The 19,654-nt window shown below is 38.0% G+C and overlaps 2 protein-coding genes across 3 annotated transcripts; both read right to left on the reverse strand.

Moving 5' to 3' along the window:
• Positions 1–450: 450 nt before the first annotated feature.
• LOC131796416 (E3 ubiquitin-protein ligase TTC3) lies at positions 451–13,335 on the reverse strand. 2 transcript variants are annotated; one of them, XM_059113998.2, is made up of 22 exons: positions 13,206–13,335; positions 12,586–12,658; positions 11,929–12,050; positions 11,749–11,801; positions 11,256–11,346; positions 10,683–10,736; positions 10,429–10,490; positions 10,224–10,297; positions 9,662–9,741; positions 9,139–9,233; positions 8,198–8,260; positions 7,478–7,532; positions 7,070–7,202; positions 6,602–6,691; positions 5,881–6,042; positions 4,602–4,883; positions 4,009–4,075; positions 3,076–3,211; positions 2,555–2,593; positions 2,171–2,273; positions 1,356–1,471; positions 451–947 (listed from the first exon to the last, which is right to left on the reverse strand). In XM_059113998.2, the coding sequence occupies exons 2-22, from the start codon at positions 12,653–12,655 to the stop codon at positions 906–908; spliced, it is 1,989 nt and encodes a 662-aa protein (XP_058969981.2). In that variant the 5' UTR covers positions 12,656–12,658; positions 13,206–13,335; the 3' UTR covers positions 451–905. The 2 variants fall into 2 exon arrangements, with proteins under 2 accessions (XP_058969981.2, XP_058969980.2); XM_059113997.2 differs by having other exon boundaries at positions 13,070–13,317.
• Positions 13,336–14,975: 1,640 nt separating this feature from the next.
• LOC131796457 (NPC intracellular cholesterol transporter 1-like) lies at positions 14,976–19,339 on the reverse strand. The gene is made up of 4 exons (XM_059114046.2): positions 19,181–19,339; positions 16,958–17,776; positions 16,434–16,693; positions 14,976–15,820 (listed from the first exon to the last, which is right to left on the reverse strand). The coding sequence occupies exons 1-4, from the start codon at positions 19,283–19,285 to the stop codon at positions 15,502–15,504; spliced, it is 1,503 nt and encodes a 500-aa protein (XP_058970029.2). The 5' UTR covers positions 19,286–19,339; the 3' UTR covers positions 14,976–15,501.
• Positions 19,340–19,654: the final 315 nt, after the last annotated feature.

A 19,654-nucleotide genomic window follows, 5' to 3' on the forward strand; every position in this document is an offset into this window, starting at 1 on the left:
CTTGAAATTTCTACATGCGAGCGCTTCCCCTCCTTGTTGTTGAAAAAAATTGGTATGAGCGCAGCAGTTTAGATTATGCATACACTTACTATCACGTAAGAGAAACCGATTAAGCTGGTGGAAAACCATGAGATGACACGCAGAGGAAATAGTTTGGAGGTTCAAAATCTTTTCCCTTTCAACCCTGTAGGTTGCGTCAAACGAAAAGGTCACATCTTCGGAATTATTTCCAAAGGCATCCTTTTACGTCCCGATCGTACCGGAAGTTGACAAATGTGACGTGATTAGGCGGATCAATTTCGATCTAAACAGCCTGAAGTCAACCTCTTTAAATTTCAATAATGAAATTTGTGCCAACTTTCTTGAGAGAGATACGACTCCTTGTGAGCGAGCAAGAGTTTGTGAGTGTTTGGAAAACAAAAAACATTAGAAAAAACCATCAAAAAAACAAGACGTTACGACTTCGTTTCTCGGAACAAAACTTATCTAATGTAATATATCTTCTTTGTATTTAGTTCTTTAAAACAAACTGGTCAAATAACTTAACCTTAACTCTACCATTCAGTTAGAGCTTAGTCTGCAAAAAAATTACCTCTTAGTTGAATCATCGACAGATGATCAACGACCACGTCCTAATGGTCTCGTTTCATGTAAAGTACTGCAATTGAGTTACACTTCTACACTTTTAAACAATCCCAATAATTTATCAGTTATCAAGGACTCAGGAATTAAATGCGCCCGATGATTCGAGCTCGAGTCTTTAGTCAGTGGACTTTTCCCACTGGTAACACCATACAGCCTGATTCCAAGCTAGAAATTGTGCAGGTTTAGATAAAACAGCTGCACTAAGTCGTGGTGTTCTGCCAATCCGTTGAAAGACTAGCTCATTCCTCCGTTTTCTTCGTTTAGTGAGGTAGAATATCGCGGCAAGTTGGACAAGTGGCGTGCTACAGAAAAAAAGCAAAAGTAAATTTGTTTTTTAGTGATATACAGTCTTTCTGCTGTCTTAAGCGGTCTAACATATCAACTGATTCTATAATTTGACACCCTTCTTACTGTATCTATTTTATATTCTTCTCTTCATTAATATTGTTGTTTTTTTTTTATCATTATCGTAATGGGGGTTGAAGCTGTCTAATTTCCAGAAAGAAAAAACGCAGTATTCCTCACTGTAACACCCTCCACGGTAGGAGTTTGAGAGAATGTATTCTCCAGAAACGGGCTCTCCCCCCCCCCTAGCTCAAGGTCTGGATCCGCTACTGTTCTGTACGTTAAAAAGCGGTTAATTTTTTGCTATAATTATCTGGCAAATACAAAAAGTAATTTGTGGTAACTGTAAATGTGAAATATTTTACCAATTTTAGCCACGTAGTAATGCAAGGAGGGTGGAATAAATGAGAACATGGTAACTCCAGAACTGAGTCATCCTCTTGATAATCAGACCGACAAATGGTACAGGATAAGTTCACGGCTAGAGCAAGTGCAACCAGAGAATAATGTCAGTATGAACTTCACAAATGTTGGTCGCCTCAAATAAGCGCTACAAAAACTCACCAAGAGATAAGGTAAATTATTATTATCAGCTGAGTTTATAGCGGAAATTGGCCACCGTAAAGAGTTTAAAAGCTAACGTTTCGAGCGTATCCCTTCGTCAGAGCGGTTGGAGGAATTGTAGGTTGTGTGTGGGTTCAAATGCAGAAAATCGAGCTACGCTATTGATGGGAATATGGTGACAGGAAAACAAGAATAAATTAGTAAAATGAAAAGCGCTCGCTCGAAAGAGAAATTTTAATTCTAGAGTTTTGCGGCCTTCCGAACTGTCTAGATGTAGGAAAAGGCCGCAAACTGCCATATGCTGCTTAGAATGATTAAGGAGATTAAAGAGTCTAGCGACTGGTTTGGGTGCGTCCTTCTCATTTCTTTCTACGTCGCGAAGGTGTTATCGGAACTGGTCGTCAAGTCGTCTTCCTGTTTCACCAATGTATAACTTTTTGCAATAAGTGCAAGTTAGTTTCATTCAACTAATTTATTCGCGTTTTCTCGTCACTTTATTCCCATCAATAGCGTAGCTCCATTACCGGGTTTCGAAAAAAGACAAAAGAAGGGAAAAGAAAGAGAATGAGTATAGGAAGGAATTTTCCCATAAAATCGACAGAAATATTTCACTCACCGACATGATCTTCAGTTACTTTTACTTTGGGAAGTGACTCGATCACTGCTGGCAATGCCGGAGGAGAACCCTCATTCCTCATCTCTGGATGCGCTCTGAAAAACTAAAAACACAAATCCGTTCAAGGTGGATACATCTATTAGATAACACTTGAGTCGGACTACCGCAGATTCATGCAAACATAGACCTGTTCCATCGACAGTTATCTCGCATGGGGAGATTGGGAAGGAAGATATTTTGCCGGACGATCTTACTCGAACACTTATTTCACCCGGTTTGACGTTATTAATTATGGAGCCTTACGCTTTACACAGGTTTGCTCAAATAGCAAGTAAAATTCCCACATGTTTTATTTCGAGCTACACATTTTTCTTACTTCATTACCTCGACGAGAACACTCAGCAGTAGAGTGGCAGGGGAGACCTACAAACAAACAAGAAAAGAGGGTCTGAAGAACAGGTTACCAAAGCAAATCCTCCCCCTCCCTATGGGTATACACGATACTGCCCTAGAAAGGAATTTGATATGTGTGTCTGTATCACAATCATTTTCACCTGATAGTTACCAAAAAAAATTAACAGGAGGCGTTTCAGAAAACTTTTAAAGGGAAAATAGGAGCAGTAACATAATGAGTGTAAGTATACAGGTTCTTACGCACCTTGGTGTGGAGTAGTGTATTTGGTACCATGCAAAAATCGAGCGATTCAAAATTTGACGTATATTCCTTTCCTCTTTTCCCCAATGTGTTATTTCCCACTCTACATACTATTTATTACCGAATTAAAAATTTACAATCACCTAACATCTCTTCATATGTAAGGTGAAGGGATAAAAATTAGTTAAACATTTTTTAATCTGATGAAACATGACGCTTCTCGCAAGTTATTGGATTACGGTTGCCTTACCACGTTACTTATCATTGTAGGAGGCCCTAAAATGTTCAACAAATCCTCGAAATCGCCTCCACTCTCCTCCGCATTGGCATTATCATCACTGTTATCATCACAACTGTGATGCACATCAACATCATCATCATGATCCCTACAAATAAAAATATCTCACATCAGAAGACTGACTCTTCAAACGTCTACACCCACAAAGAAATTTGGCACTAAGTGAGCAGAATTTGTTGACAATTCGCTATTTTAATTTACTCGCACAGTTAGAAATAGCACCAGAGCATTGTGGCAAAGAGCAAATTATGTTAAGGTTAATTCAGAAAACTAGAAAAAAAACCAGCTAATAGAACCGCATTTGTAAGGGAAGTTTCTGTAAAGCGAGGCGACTACTCAGTGCGATCAATGGCTAATACATGGCGAGAAACCTCTCCGTATTTCATCAGGTTTCTCTGACATTTTCTAGTCGGCTCATTTATAAATAAGCTCCCGGGTGAAGCAAGGCACTTTGAGGATAAACTGGCGACGGACAATGATCCAGACCAGATGCCCGATTCTCGAAAAAGCCAGCAATTAGCGGTCACCAAAAGCTGCTTTTCTGCTCACCGTAGTTATATAAAAGATCGAGATATCGTTCGCTTTGAAATTCAAATAATGCAGCATCAGAAAATGGACTAGTTTCTTCGCTAAGACCCGAATTACGAACCTTTATAAGTTAAAAAAATTAAAAATGTTAATCTGAAAATTCATTTATGGCTTCAAGCCCGTTCAGTAACTGGAACTTTCGAGGTAAGGGCCACAAAGCTCGAGGCTTGATCTCTATATTCCGAGAACTCGTCTCGGAGAACACCACGCGAGCTCACAGGCAACAAAGTGTGAAGAGCCCCACACAAAACAAGGCTAACATGCAACTGACATGACATATTGAAGAGAAATCCTCACCTTACTGGTTCAAAATTGCTAGCCTCGTCTTCCTCACTATCACTGTACAGGTCGTCGCTACCACAGTCTGAGAATAGTGAACAGAGTTTATTTAACGCGTGAGCATCTTCATGTTGCAGTACTAAGTTGTTTTTCTTGTTCGTCTGGTTGTTTTTGGGAGGTTTTTTTTGCGCAAATACCCATTCATGTAGGAACCAATAAGCTGTACAAGTAGCACTAAGATTGATAAATCACTAACTTGTGGGATAGAGAAGATTGTGCCCGATGGTCTCCCTTTTTCTTTACTTTTCATGATCGTGACATACAAGTAAACCCCAAATTCAAGGATTGCGACCTTGAGTTCACATCAAACTAATTGATAAATTTAGTTAACCATGTCTACTGCACATATGAAGGAAGACTTCAACCTCAGATTTTCCTTAATTTTCCTACAATTGCTTCTTTTATTTTCTTTAATTTTCCCACATTCGCTACTTTTATTCTCCTTAATTCTCCTACATTTGTTTTTGCCTCTCATATTGAATCCAACTTCTGCAGTTTGTCATTGCCGTGAACATGGTTTAACATCATCTCTATAATTACACTAGTCGTACCGGAACAGCAACGTTCATCTGGGTTATTAAAACTATCACCATCCCGGTCAGGTTTCCAGTCTGATTCTGAATCTGTGTCTGAGTCACTTAACGACACCAGAGAAGGAAGACTGGCCACGTCAGAGAGACCACAACTTTCATCCATGTCCATGTCATCGTCACTATCATCACTGTTGGCGTAGACAAGACCTAGGAGAGAGTTGTAGTCTGATAACTCAGAGTCTGCGTGGTCATCCTTACTGCCATGGTTTTCACAGTTCTCATCATCCTCATCCAAAAGTTCTACAAGAAAAAAAAAAAACTCCTCAAATCATCCATTTTAATTTGTACCTTTGACTCCTGAGAGTGACAATATGACCCCTAAATCACACATCGTGGTCACAAGAAAAAAGGAAATGATCACCAACTGAAGAAGCCCTTGTAGAGTAAAGAGATCAGTATGGAGGATTTTGTGCTGTCACGTCAGAACATTTCAAGATTATCATGACTATGTTGAGAGCTTCTTTAATTTCCAGTTCAGACGTTATATATGTACACTGATCTTTGGAATTCTCACAGATAGTATCTGCCTGCAATCATTTCACGATTGAACAATGTGATTGGTGTAGGGTTGTCTTTCCTGTCATGTGACAGTTGTCCTGGTGACTTTTTGGTGCCATTTTCTTTCTTGGTCAAGTACATTCTCAGGTAAGTTTATTCCATTTTTATCAAACAATACTGTAAGCATCTAAATCTGGTAAGATAGTCCACAGTTTACTTTTTTGCGGTTATACTGCCCTATCAAGGCTAAAATAAAGTGCCCACTGATGTAGAGGAAACAAATATACATACTGATGTTACGGTGTGAAGGGGTTTATACTAGTGAAGAAAAACATTTTAGTGTTACAGTAACTATTCAGGAATAAAAAACACCAATGATATAGTGAAAAATCAATCCTGGGCTGAACTACAACTTTTTTTTGCATCTAACAGATTTCAATATGTCACAATATGCACAACCTCCCATCAACAAAATTTGATGGAATAGGATAATTTCCAAACAACCACTTCATAACTAAGTTCCTCTTATTACAAATTAAGGGTTTGGCGAATTTGACCTTCAAAACCCCAAACAACATAGGAGAAATTTGTCTCCTACTTCATTGGCTGTTTACATCATCTCCACATTTAGAAAAGAAATTGGAGTGATCAAATCAGTTATTCAAACAACCATCAGGTAAAATGTTTCAACCATGATCTTTAACTCCCTGAGACAAAAACCATCGGTTAATTAGCTTACCAACATATGCACAATCTTTAACGCTTTCAAACATTTGACTGGTGTTGCTGTCAACTGATGAAGCATTGGCACGCATTTTACTGTTTTCATTGGCGAGTTTCCAGTTTCTTTTACTGCCCAATTTAGCTTTAGCTAAGGAGGGATTTGCACCCATTGTTGAAGCTACAGATGCAAAACAAAAATTGAAATTCACCTCTGTCGATGAACACTCAGATGTGCTAAGTTGAGTATGAGATTTCATTGGTGCTCCAGATGAAAGTAGACAGCACTTACACTGTTCTTCACCTTAATCACCTTTTTTAACTAATACCTTGTTAATGAAGTAATTTACCAATTAAGTGTTCTCTCATTTGAAATGTCCAATAATCCCTTGAACCTATGCAGGAGAGCACTCACAGGTTTGAATCTAAATTCAGGCACATTAAAGCTGTTGTCTAATGTAAAGTCATGATGTGACATTTTAACACCCTTTAACTCCCACAAGTGATTCACCCTACAATATATTGCTACATTATCCAGCAAACAGGTAATGAGAATACTAAAACTTATCAGGTAGAAGTTGGTATCATGATCTAACACCACATTCTTGTCCCTAATTTAGAAGGAAATTGGTGGCAGCCAGAGGAGAGAATTTAAAATCAAATCTTGGGAGTTAAATGGTTAAAACTATGATTGTAGTGAGCTGAAGAGGAGTTCTTAATTACAGCATAAGTAAAGTTACCTTTGTGCTGATGACAACCCTCATCAGAAGTTTGTCCATTGCTTACAATGCAACACTGAATGGTGTTTTTTCCTGCTGAGTTTTCCATTTCTGAGTCATAAATGTACGACATAATTAAACATGAACTTGGGAAATATTTCAAAATTGTCAGTAACATGTGGCTGCCTGTTTTAGACTCCCATAGACCAAGACATGATTTCTCCTTGAAATATAAATACAATATGAAGCAGACAAATAATAAAAAAAATTAGAAAATATCAAGTAGGGAATTATTATTTGATGGAATACCCAGTTCTCAAAACTAACATCATATTAACTGTATGGTAGACAGTAAGGAGAATGACTGACAAGATCTTGGGTCAGTGAAGGGGTTAAAATCTAAATGACACGTTCTGCATCCGAAAATACTCTTTGTTCGCTTTGCTTACAAGCTTGTTAGCGTTGATTAAAGTACTCATAAAAACAAACCTTTCCTGAATGCAACAGATTGGCAGAGCAAGCTAAGTGTGGATGAACAACACTTCTGAGCAAGTGAGTTTACAGCCATGGCCTTTTCAGTAAATCCAAGTTCAAAATATGCCTGTGCAAATCTGTAATGACCCTGAAATTATAATTATAATAAGCACAAAATAAAAACTAGCTATAATCATGAGGATCCATGAGAGCCAGCTAGCATCCATGCAGGTCTCCTTTTTTAAAAAAAAATATGGTATACATTGCATGAAATTACACCAGTTTCTACTTTAAAAAGGAAGAAAGAAAAATTCATATAACCAGGGCTGCATTTCTCCTCCAAGATGCAAAAGAGAATGATGAGCAAGTATAAATGATAATTGGAGATAAATTTGTTGACAAACAGCCATGTTTTATACTTAATTTTTCCCATTCAGGGTTAAGACAAACAGCTCTCTTGGCATCAGACAAAGCCTCACTTTTATAACAAGCCACAAAACAAAGCAAAATAAAACAAACAAGATTTAATTAAAAGCAAAAAAGTCCAGCAAGAGGGCAAACAACAGATGCAATTCATATCATTTTGCTGTGAGATGCAAGACCTGGACATAAATAAAAACAATGCAGAGCAACTCTACATAAAAGCAATCAAAATTTGATTTGAAAATATTGCAAAGCTTTTAATAAATTCACATTCAGTCTTAACATTAACTATTTCACTCCCTTGCATGCCTAAAGGCTCAGTCAAACACATGTAACATTTCAATGCAACACATACCTTGCAACATTGTTGGATCATGTTGTGAGATGGTGTGAAGGAGCTGGCCAGACACACACAACATCATGCAACATTAAAAAATGGTGCAATAAAAATTTGACCATTTTCAAACTTGATCCAACATGTGCAACACCTTTCCCACAACAATGGTGCAAGATTTTGCATTGAAATGTTGCATGCATTTGACCAGGTAGGCCTTAACAGCCTCAGTACCTACAACACCAAAAAAGGTTACATGTACTTTCCTCTTTGGCAATAGATTGTTTCGTTCCATTTACCAACAGTAGCCCAGAGGTAAGGACTCTGATCATTTTAATAAGTTTTACAGATCCTACATAACTAATAGCACTTGATCAAAACATTACCGTAAATGCTTCAGTTTGAGGTAACTTTGTGCTCTGTTGCCATACAGCAAAGGATCAAATGGGCTGTAGTTTCAAGAATCCAAAATTCATCAAGTGAGGCTTGCATAGGTTAGATCTGAATTACAATTGCATAAGCATGCTATGTGCACAATGGCAAATTTGCTTCACTCCAAACATGTGGCTTCATAGTAGTGGTAGTAGTGCTGAGCTAGAATCAGGCTACTTTTCCACTGTGGCTTAACCCTTTACACCCTAACATCTGTATGTATATTCTCCATAATGTTCTTTATACATTTCCTAAGGTGCTGACAAGGAGAATTTTTTTACTAATCAAAAGCTTCTTTTATTGAAGATCATTTCCTTTATTCTCATGACCTTAATGTGTGATTCAGGGATGATATTGTGGTGAGAAATTAGATGCTAGTCACTCTTGGGGTTTAAAGGGTAAAATTGTAGTCCATCTGCAAGGTTCATTTCATCAAAAAATTGGAGGAAGATATAACATGAACATGATCACAGATGGATATTAAATATACTTTCATTTCCTCACCATTTCAAAACATGTTTCAAAAGCACCACAGGCAAATTTTATTAGAGCTCTACCAATAAAGCTGTTATTAGTGCTTAAATCCCCTGCCCAAAGATAGACACTGATTTCTCTTTTCCAGAGAATTTTCTTAGTTAAAGTTAAAGTTAAATTCAATAACAACAAAAGCCCTTCACACTTTTAAACTTATTGATAGCCTGGAGGTACGTCATTCAGTTATGCTCTGATAGTAACAAGTTCAGTTTCAAAACAAACTGCTCCACAATTGACGATAACTCAGATGTTAGAATCCTCAGACATAGTAAAGTGAAGCACTAACTGGTAATCAGTGCACCAAAACTCAAAGCAAATACCTCTAGAGCATTGTAGTGAACAAAAGTTAAAACAAATTTACCTTAACATAACTGCCTGAGAATAACATGCTACAGCCATGTGGTAATCACGTGCAGCAAAGTGATCATTTCCTTTCAGCCTTAGCCCTCTGCAAGTCTGTTCATAGATCAACAAAATGACTATCAGCACATTTATGATAAGTTTCTTCTGTAAACATGTATCAAGAACACCCAAACATACATTCTGAGCCCTGGCCTAAATACCTCCTAGTAGAACTCCAAATGAAGAGGTACTGAAGGATGAAGCCATAGCCAGGATCATTATGTTGTTGTTCTCATTGATTTTTGGGGGGAGTGGGGTGTGGCTAGACACTACCCCTTGAAGGCTACTTTCTCCCAGACATTTTTAATTGTCACAAAATGCTCCAGATAACCAGCAATGGACCCCTCCCATGAGGAGAGGTGATAGTCCCCCCTCCCTGCATGCAAACTGTAAACTTGGAAAATATTTAGTAAGGAAAGAGCAAAACCATTCAAACTGTGTCCAGGGAAAAACTAACCATACATTAGTAGAGTGACATTCACCTGCTCCTTCTTGGCCATCTCTTCCTCAAACTTTTTTAAATAGTCACAAGGCTTGCAAGTCTGGCAAAGGTATTTCATAACTGAAACATAAATCAAATGCCTTTACTAACTTGAACAACAATAAAACAGTTTTTTCTTGATGGATTTTCTCATCCAGATGCTGTTTATGTTGAAACAGGCACACAGTCCTAACTGTTAGTTACCTTTAGGTCACTCCAGAATGTGACTCTCAAAAAGTCTCTCCAACCACAGTGCATTTGGTCACAAAGCAAATTTAAAATGCACTTTGAATTAATGGTTGAATTTTAAAAAAATAATGCCCACACCTCTCTTCAGCCACTTCAGGGTGCTCATCAGGCATCTGAGAATTCTACGGCTAAATTTTAATGGCCTGACATTTGTTCACACCATTCCCTTGTCACTCAATTTCTTAATCAAAATCCTTCCTTTCTCACATGACTTGATTCTACAAAGGCTGAAAACTTGATAACTCTGAGTAACTTGAGCAAAGTACTTTCACTTTCAAATTTGAAACATTTATGTTACAGTGTATGTAGCTTACCTTGATGAAGAACTGTGAGTGAGAGAAGCATAATTCCTTGTTCATGTAAACGATGATCACCATCATAGCTACAACTGTAGATCAAAAACATAAATCTAAAAATAAAGTTTAGGAAAATTTTCACGTCTTCTAAACAGTGTGTGTGAAATACTGCTAACAATGCAAAAAAATAGTTCCTCAAAGAGTTCAATGTGAATTGACTTACCTCACAAGTGTGACAAATTCACTTTTCTTTCCAACAGAAAGGGCATCTTCCACAACAGAGCACTTTATAACAATAAAAATAACTATATAAATTAGAAAATAATAAATACAAATGTGGACAGAAAGCAATAAATAATTAATTCCATTAACAAATTGTTCTGACTAAACTGTTTGGTTCAAAATTTTTCAATAGTTTTTTGTTAAACTTTCTAACAAAAAAGCCCAAACAATTACTGCACAATGCTGTCCACTTACATCTTTCAGTTCTTGGTAAGTATGGTAACCGCTGTGTAAAAACTCATCTGAATCCTAAAAATGTATATATTTAAACAGAGAAATGCAATAGTGGCATTGGATCAAAATGAGTTTTATACATGGTATTAATTATTGCTCAGAGGGTGACAATTCAAAGCTAAATATTGGCATAATTACAATGTAGAGACTAAAATAAAAATCCAAGAATTATATCTTAAATTAATGGAAAGCTTGCTTAATTTTCTTTTCATTAAAACCAGAGAAACAGTACAGAGAGGTAAACCTTTGAAATTGAGTTTCACCCTGACTTCACTCATACTACAGACCTGTCATCTAAAGAAACAAGAGGCCTGTTTCAGAGGTTGTTCAGTAATGACTGCAGGATTATTTCAACACCAATTTCTTTGTTTCTGCTTTTAGATTACTGTTTTCAAAATGACTGGTGGCAGCTTAGAAGGAAAATGAAAGTTTGTCTACAGACCTCACAATGTTATTAAAAAGGTGAAGTAAGACACAGTGATAGTATCACTGATATGAAAAAAAGATTCTTTCAGAAAGCAAACATTTCCTTACCAAGCAGGAGAGAATGGTGTCTACAATTTCCTCAGTTAATTCCACAGTGTCAATTTTTCTGTTGGACAATATTGTTCCCAGAGGAGAAATTCTGCAGAAATACAATGTTGAGAAGACAAGAGAAGAAAAGACTTCAATCAATATTATTTGTTTGAGACATTGTTTAGATGTTCCACAAAATTCTCAGGATTAACCAAAAACAAATGTATGATAAAAGTTAAAGAAATTAGCTTCAGGTCTTGAGTTAACCAGTGCATCCAAAATATTAGGAGATTATGAAATTCTAGAAAAGATCTAGTGCTGCATTGACACACAATTGAAATAAATGGTTTGTTATCAGCCATAAGTTGATACAGGTAGAAAAACCACTGCAACAATTTTTGAAGGGCTAATATTTCAAGCATAAGCCCTCTCCCAAAGTAAATCTAGGGAGGAGGCGGGGGTTGGGTTGTATGTGACAGTGTTTCTGGAAAGGGAAAAACATTAAGTTTACCTTTCAAAGCTTGTTTTTGGTATTATTCTCAAGTACTGTAACAATTTTATGTTCTGATGAATAAAAAAAGGAAAATAGACTATTAAATGGCTGTTAGTAAAAATACATCCCAACATAAAAAGAAAAACAGTATCTGATACTTGATTTGAATTTTGTGCCATATACCTAACTATTCTTTACCTTTGAAGAATAATACATTCGTTTTCCAAATAGGATAGGAGCCAAAATACTGTTCCTCAAATGCTTCAAGTGCTTCTTTTTGGTGTTTGTATCCATAGATAACCATACATGAAGTGGATTCTCTATCAAATTGAATAGAAATAAAAAAGTTGTATGATTGAAGCATTAGACAACATTAGCATAACAAATATGTCTCAAGCCTGAAAAGAACACTTAAGTTTTAACTGAACAGACTCAGACACTGGATTTCTGAAGATTTGGATATCAGGAAAATTGTTGGAAGTTGTGGATACCACAGTTTGTCAAGATATGAAAATGAAACAAATTAATATTATGGAATCCTGCTGTACAATCACACTTGTTTTGAGATCTTTCTCTCCCATTTTCTCACCTCTGTTAACCACTGTTATATAGTAGTTGTTAACGTGAAGTGAATTATTTTTCTGCAATCTTAAACCTTGACCTCACAACTAGACAGCCAAATCACAGACTTTTTTAAGCTTAAGACAACAATCAAGTTGAGCACTGCTTTCCCTTTCAACTCAAAATTGTATTTCCCTTACCTGGAAGTCTCTTTTCGTTAACCCTTCAGTAAAGCCGGCTACATTTCCACAGACACAAAAGGAGTGTAATGACAAATTCTGATTTCAATCATACCTAAGCTGTCCTCAGTAGAAGTCTTGCACAAGGAGCAGTTCATGAAATGATCACTTGCCTTCTCCATCATTTCCTTTAAAATTCAAGACATCAGAAGATATTTTAATGTTTTGTCATGAATAGACTTCATGAAGCAATAAAGACTGAGAAAAACACCTCCATCTAATTTGTATCACACATCTCCAATTACTTGGCACCAAGGTGACAAATCTTTCTGAACGTTCGGTGTTTACTTTAGTTTCAAATAATACAAGTGCTTACAGCAACTTGTATAAGACTCACTTTGCAGTCGTGCTGTAAAACCACTGATATTTAGAATCAGAACTGAAAGTAAACTCAAACTTAGGATCAAAGACCTTCCTTTATACATAAAAATTTATACTGTAGACATTTTAAGATGACCTGCGGAGGCATCATTTCCAAAAGAAACTGCACTGAATAAACACATGGAAAATTATGAAACTGAAAATCATGTTCCACTTGCCTCGCCTGAGTTACCAAACTTTTCATTCGACATGGCAAAGGCCATCACTGTGATGCAGAAGTTGGGATGGCGGCACGGCGGGTCGACGTTAAGATTCCTATGAAGAATGATAAAACCCTATATAGATCGTACTTACATCGAACGTCTTCTAGCGTTGAATCTTCTCTTTGACTACAGAGATCAGTCTACATGAGATAGAGGCATAAATTCACGCAGGATCTCCAATCACTGATTCCTCTCAGCAAGTTTAGTTCCGAAAGATTCTGATTGACTTCCCCAGCGTGCAATGCGTTTGAACGCTTTTGACTTGCTTCTGATTGGTTAATAAACGATTAGTGAAAAGCGCGCGAAACAAGTGATTAGGGAATGTAAACACAGCCGAGCAATTGGCCAGCGTAAAGAGTTTAAAAGCTGACATCTCGAGCGTTAGCTTTTCCAATCGCTCTAACGAAGGGTTAAGGCTCGAAACGTCTGCTTTTAAACTCTTTGCGGCGGCCAATTTGCGTTATCGACTCAGTTGGTAATACTAAATTACCCTGTTATACTCTCCCACCGACGCAGCACCACAATTTCTTTAAAAGCCTACGCCCCTTTATTCACATTGCAATTGGGGCGCGTGTTTTGAAATCAGTGAATAAGTGACCTTCAGGATAACAGTGTTCAGTTCTTAGCAAAGCTTAGCTATTTCATTAGCAAGCTATAGATCGCCTCAAACTGCAATTTCGTACCGAGCAGATAAATATTTGTCGCGTAGCAGTTCGCCGTGTGCGAGGGTTTTGATATAGTTTGCGCAAGCAAATGATCACCCAAGGTGCTCAGTGTGGAAGGAAAGCCTTGCCGCTTTTCAAAGAAAAAGATATTTTTAATTGGGACCGACTCCCCTTTTTTGAAACTCTGTGCGGCAAACCCGTCAAGATCATTTGTCACAACAAGATAAAAATCCGTTTAGACTGACAAACTGGACCGCATTAAAAAAAAAATTGATGTTGAATTTGCTCCTGACTAAGAGACTGGCTCACAGATATGAGATCGCTCATGCAAATCATGTCTAATAGACATGCAAAAAAATTTAAATAAGCAATGAGAGGTTGGTAATATTGTATAACAACATTTCAATGTTCTGTATACATGGTATATCAACAATAGCCTCTATTTGGCGCGAAGATATGCACGAATATTTGTCCGCACACATGATCTGTTCCAAGATGCGGAAAGTCTCCCGAGAGCTTCGAGGAACAAACATCGTCAAAGGAAAAATATACGAGCATATTTTAGCGCAAGACAGAGGCTATCGTCTTTATTTTCCTTCAAATATTTTGCAACGAACGTGCAAAAAGTTTTTACGAACAGTTTACTGTTTGCTGTGTGGGACTTCTTCTTTTGAGTGTTTTCTGGTTCGACTTTATGAACAAACAAATAATTCCCTTCTTCTGTAACTAACATAAAACGCTTTCCCATCTCGAAGACTGATCCTAATGGACGTAAGGTTTGAAAATTGGGCAATATCACTTGGGTGATATCTTCGGATGCGTTTCGACCAATCGCACGCGAACAAAAATATTTGATGGATTATAAAATCCCATTTTGTTCAAAATTGTTAAGGAAATTTAATTTAGTTTTTGTCGTAAGATCCTATGGAAAAACAACACTCTATGTATTGCATGTATTAGTCCCACGTGGCAGACGTTGTTCAGTTCTGTCACGTAAAACGCTATCTCCTTACCATAGGGCATTGCGTGACATGACAAAACACAGCAGTGAGGGAGGCTTCTCAAGCTTTTTTAAGGTACATAAGACAAAAAAGAATTAAATGCTGAATTTTCCACCACACAAAGAAATACCGGCAAATATGTCAAATGTTGCTCACCGTTGCCATCGTGCACAGTATTGATAAAACTAGACAGAATGAACACTATTAAACGCTGATTTTACTCAACCATTTTCTAAACATTTATAACTTTGAAACACTAAGGGTCATTCGATTTATACACTTCTATAACTTGGGCGATTGTTCTTTCTAGTTTGTACTTGAGTTCAGAAAATCTTTTTGAAACAGAAAGTTAACAATCCACACTTTGAACAGTTTTGTGTAGACAAACTGTTCGCTGGGTATTGTCAGTATTGAAATTGGTGGATAGATATACTTGTTGATCACTTCTCTAAGACCACCCCCGTCGTTTCACTCAAAGCTTCTAAAGGAAACCTTAAAGATTAGCATGGTTGACGAAAAAAAAACTACTCTACACCACCATATCAACTAATCAGCTACAAAGATACAAGCTATAAAGAGCCAGCTAATGCATACATAAGGTAGAGCAGCGGATTAAGCCAAGTCACGTAAGACGCGCGGAAAGTCAAAACTATAACCGTTCGGTTTCAAGGAAAAATAGCTTCGCCCTGTTCGTAATTAGCACAACGATTGACGAAATAGACTAAGCTCTTAGGTCAAACTGGACCTCAACGTCATTAGATCTCAATTCTGGTGTAAAGTATGCAATAGTGAGATTGGCGTGCGCGGTGTTATTTACATAATCTGCCATGAACTCCTTGAAGGCCTTTTCCCAAGTAATTACTTCTGCCAGCTTGCTTTCGTCTTTATAATTATTTACTGCAAAGTAAATCATTAGGGTTGTAGCGTTTTGGTATACATCGTACGGGTATCCACCCAATACAAGTTTAGGGTTTATAACACCTCCAAACGCACTGATGCAGGGTTCTTTGAGTCGCGAATCCATTGAACACGAGGGACATCTAATATGTAAAAAAAAAAACAATGGAGTTAGCTAGTATATGAAGAGTAAGTGGCAATAATGTTGAATTTTGTATGAAATACACTATCAAGTCTACTTTAAGAAGAGAGTAAGTTGGAGGAAATCCATCTGTTTCTACAAGAGGTTATTGACTGATATTCTCTTGGTGTCAATCTGTTTTTATAATTTTCAATGCTGATCTATGTCTCGATAATTAAGTCTGTTTAAGGTAAAGGCGAACCTTAACTAAAACACATCTGTGGGGAACCCGCAAGTACTAAGTATCTTACGGAAAGGGTCTTGGTCAAACAGAACGAGACCGTTCCCGAAGAGACATGCGCACCAAATTACTGGCGTTAGTGCAAAGAAGACTGGGAACTACATTAGTTATATACGTTCTTTTCGCTGACAAATTTGAAGGTTTCATTTTTAAAACACTTGAAAATCCCTATTTAACCTCTGAAAGTGTCTAGAATCAGCAGCACCATGGTAAAGCATAAAACTAAACGAAATGCAACAAACCGTTGTTTCAAGTTTGAAAAGAAGAGACTCCTGAATTGCGCGGTTTGATTTGTTGAGCTGAAAAAGAAGCACTTGCTCGCAGGATTTCTTACCTCGTGCAAAACAAGAGGTGATCGTGGAAGTCAGGAACGCTTGGATCGCTACAATTATAGCCTAAGGTAGTAAGGCATTTGTTCAACTTCGTTTTGTTATTCTGGAAATACTGGAAGGCACTCTGGATTTCGCATTGTTCGGTCGTGTTAGGAGCAAAAGGTAGGTGGCCCATCGGTTTAAAGCAAATGTCCGCGAAGGTAACGCTGGAATCCCCAAATGGCACTTTTAAGTTCGTGATAGCATTTTGAAGATCTAGGGCCTATAAAAACAAAATATGGTAAATACGATATGGAGATTTGTTTCCGGCTCTTATCCTAAGACTACTGTTTGCATAAATTTACAGAGTCAAATGAAACGTTCAGGGACAAAGAGTTGCTGTTCAAATTTTACGCACGAAGGGATCATCAGACTGAAGACGGTTCATTTTCTCGCGGGTCTGGTCTCTGAAAAAGTTTATGTGAGTACGTGAAATTTTGTACTAGCTTAATTTAAGTTAGTTCATACTCTAAGGTATCAACTGTACCTGATTTAAGAGTTCCATGTGAAACATTGGCCCAAAAGGAATCCACTTGTCGTCTCCATACCTGTGATACCCTGTCGGAGTGGGGTGCGTGGATGTTATGATCAACTGTTCTAATCGCCTCGGACAGGAGCCGACACAGTCTTGACAGGTACAAACGTTTGCTGTCTTGTTCGATTGCGGATCGATAAAAGGCTTGTTGCATTTGAAAGTAGTTTCGTTCATCCACGACAGGTTTCTTGGTAATATGTCAGGGAAGTAGATATCAAAAGCGTATGGTGCCAGTCCGCTTTCCGTGCTTTGCATGTAACGGATCATACTTTCTGGGGTACACTCAGGCTTCTCATCTGACCCTATCGTACCACAGAACAATTTTAAGTTCGTGTACCCCTCAAGGGTTAGGTCCTTGCAGGACTCGAACAGACCTTGTTTGAATTGGGGTGATACAAAGTACTCCACCCTGACAACGGCTTCTCTCCCCTCAGACACTGGGATGACAAGATTGGGATTCGTGAAAAGCGACTGATCTTGACTGCATGTCAGCTGACAGTACAACCTCCTAATGTTGTTCCAGCAGGCAGGACAACGATTGGTAAGCTCCAACATCGTTTGCAAGTTCTCATCCAACGCCACCAGCTGTTCGGTCGAACAGCAAGTATGTTGACCCCTTAATTCTGGACATAAACTGTTCAGTATCTGCACGCCTTCTGGATCGGTTAAATTTTTAGCTGGTCCGTTATAGAAGCAGTTGAGTGGTTTATCGCCAGTGGTACACTGATCATACCAGATGCAATAGCCCTTCGTGTGGTTTATGAAATTTTTCTGAAGCAAGATCAGTACAACTTAATGTCTCGCCCCCAGGAGAAATAAGTGTCTTTTAATCCTCTACTGAAGGACAAAGCTTGAAAATTAACCCCTTAAATCGCTTTCGCTAAATAAGACACTTCATAAATGTTTAATTTAAGATCGGATGAATCAGACCCAAGAACGAATTTGCAGCACCGAGTAGTGAAAAGGACGGATTTGCTGATCCTAACAGCAATCAAAACGAATTTGCAGATCTTGGTAATATGCAGAAGAATTGACTGATCAAAGCAGTATGCAGAAGAAATTTGCTGATCCTAGCAGCGTCTAGAATGAATTTCCTGAGCTTAGCAGCAATTAGAATCCTATCAGTGTTGAGAACGAATTTGCTGATCTTAAAGGCATTTAGAACGAAATTGATGATCGTGACAGAATTTGCTAATCCAAGCAGCATATGCAGAACAAATTTGCTGATCCCAGTACCGTCTAGAATAAATTTGCTGATCCTAACAGCAATTAGAATCCTATCAGTGTACAGAACGAATTTGCCGATCTTAGCGGCATTTAGAATGAAATTGCTGATCTTGGCAGAATTTGCTGATCCAAGCAGCATATGCAAAACAAATTTGCTGATCCTTGCAGCGTCTAGAATGAATTTGCCGATCCTAGCAGAAATTCGAAGGAATTTTCGGATCTTGGCAGGGAGCAAAACGAATTTGATTATCCTTGCAGCGTCTGGAGTGAATTTGTTGATCCTAGCAGCAATTAGCATTGATGAGTATCTTCGTTGATAGTCGAGCTAAGCTATTCAAAAATGTTTCACTTCTCTCGAAAGGCTACACATCATGTCAAAGCCTCTGAAACGTTTAATTATGGTTACTGCTGAAAAATACTCAGCAATTTGAGTGACAAATCCCCTCTCAGATTGAGCTTACCTAGATTACCACCACCAGCAGATCTAAATTGAATCCAACTTGAAGTACACCAATCAATCGAGACTGATAGTTCAAAGCCTTTAACGTTAACAGCTGATTCAAACACCAGCGAATTATAGTTTGACTTTGTGAAATTTAGAGATCTTAGAGACTAATCCAAGAGGGCATCGCGTGACCCGACACAAAACTGCTTTAACCACGTCGGAACTACTCCTCACCTTCAAGAAAAATATATCGGCTGTTATCTGTTCAAAGCTGACCCACTTCGAACTCTTCCTTGGACGGGTAAGACTCAAATGTCAACGGATATCTCTGAAATAAGTTTTAGTGGAAACTGCCGACATAACTTCAAATCGACTTCCCATGCAACGACCCTACAAGCCCCACAGAAGCGAACGCGTCGATCGATTTTTTTGCTTTTGTTAACCTTCAGCTCTTAAAACAGAGAAGTGATGAGAAATGTGAACAAACAACGCTTTAGGCTTACCTGGGCTATGCACAATGTACTCAACCACAGAAAAAGCACAATTGATTGAAGGGACGTCATTCCAATGGCTTTGTTTCCAGCGCAGGTACAAGGATGCAGGGTCATTCAATTTGTATCGATTTCGACCAGCAGGATTTTTCTGTTATACTCCACTAAGCGATTGGTTAATGCACCATCACGCGAATGATGAAATCCTTGAAATGCGACACCCGAAATGGAGATGGAGTCAGCTGACATCCGAAGCAGGCAATTGTTTCGCAGTTACGTATTTTCTCGACAAACACCGGTCCCCGTTTATAAATACCGGCTTCATATGAACGCCGCGGGTGACGCCAGCATGAAACTGTACGTAAATTTGGAAATAAACGCCGAGGCGTTAAATTCAGGTCCTAGCGTTTGAATAGGGTCCCGATCATTGTTAAGATCGTTCTACCAGGTAATTATATCAATATTCTTTTTATAAAACTGATGCAA

This window comes from Pocillopora verrucosa, chromosome 1 (genome assembly GCF_036669915.1).
Source record: "Pocillopora verrucosa isolate sample1 chromosome 1, ASM3666991v2, whole genome shotgun sequence".
In the NCBI taxonomy this organism is placed as follows: domain Eukaryota; kingdom Metazoa; phylum Cnidaria; class Anthozoa; order Scleractinia; family Pocilloporidae; genus Pocillopora; species Pocillopora verrucosa.

Excerpts from the sequence above, each read along its gene's own strand:
- LOC131796457 (XM_059114046.2), bottom strand. The coding sequence starts at position 19,285 with ATGACCCTGCATCCTTGTACCTGCGCTGGAAACAAAGCCATTGGAATG. Across the intron at positions 17,777-19,180 it reads GTACATTGTGCATAGCCCAG|AAAAATTTCATAAACCACAC; the intron begins GTAAGCCTAAAG and ends ATCTTGCTTCAG. Across the intron at positions 15,821-16,433 it reads CACCTCTTGTTTTGCACGAG|ATGTCCCTCGTGTTCAATGG; the intron begins GTAAGAAATCCT and ends TTTACATATTAG.
- LOC131796416 (XM_059113997.2), bottom strand. The coding sequence starts at position 13,114 with ATGGCCTTTGCCATGTCGAATGAAAAGTTTGGTAACTCAGGCGAG. Across the intron at positions 7,203-7,477 it reads TTAACCCTGAATGGGAAAAA|GGTCATTACAGATTTGCACA; the intron begins TTAAGTATAAAA and ends TTATAATTTCAG. Across the intron at positions 2,594-3,075 it reads CTACAATGATAAGTAACGTG|GTCTCCCCTGCCACTCTACT; the intron begins GTAAGGCAACCG and ends GTTTGTTTGTAG.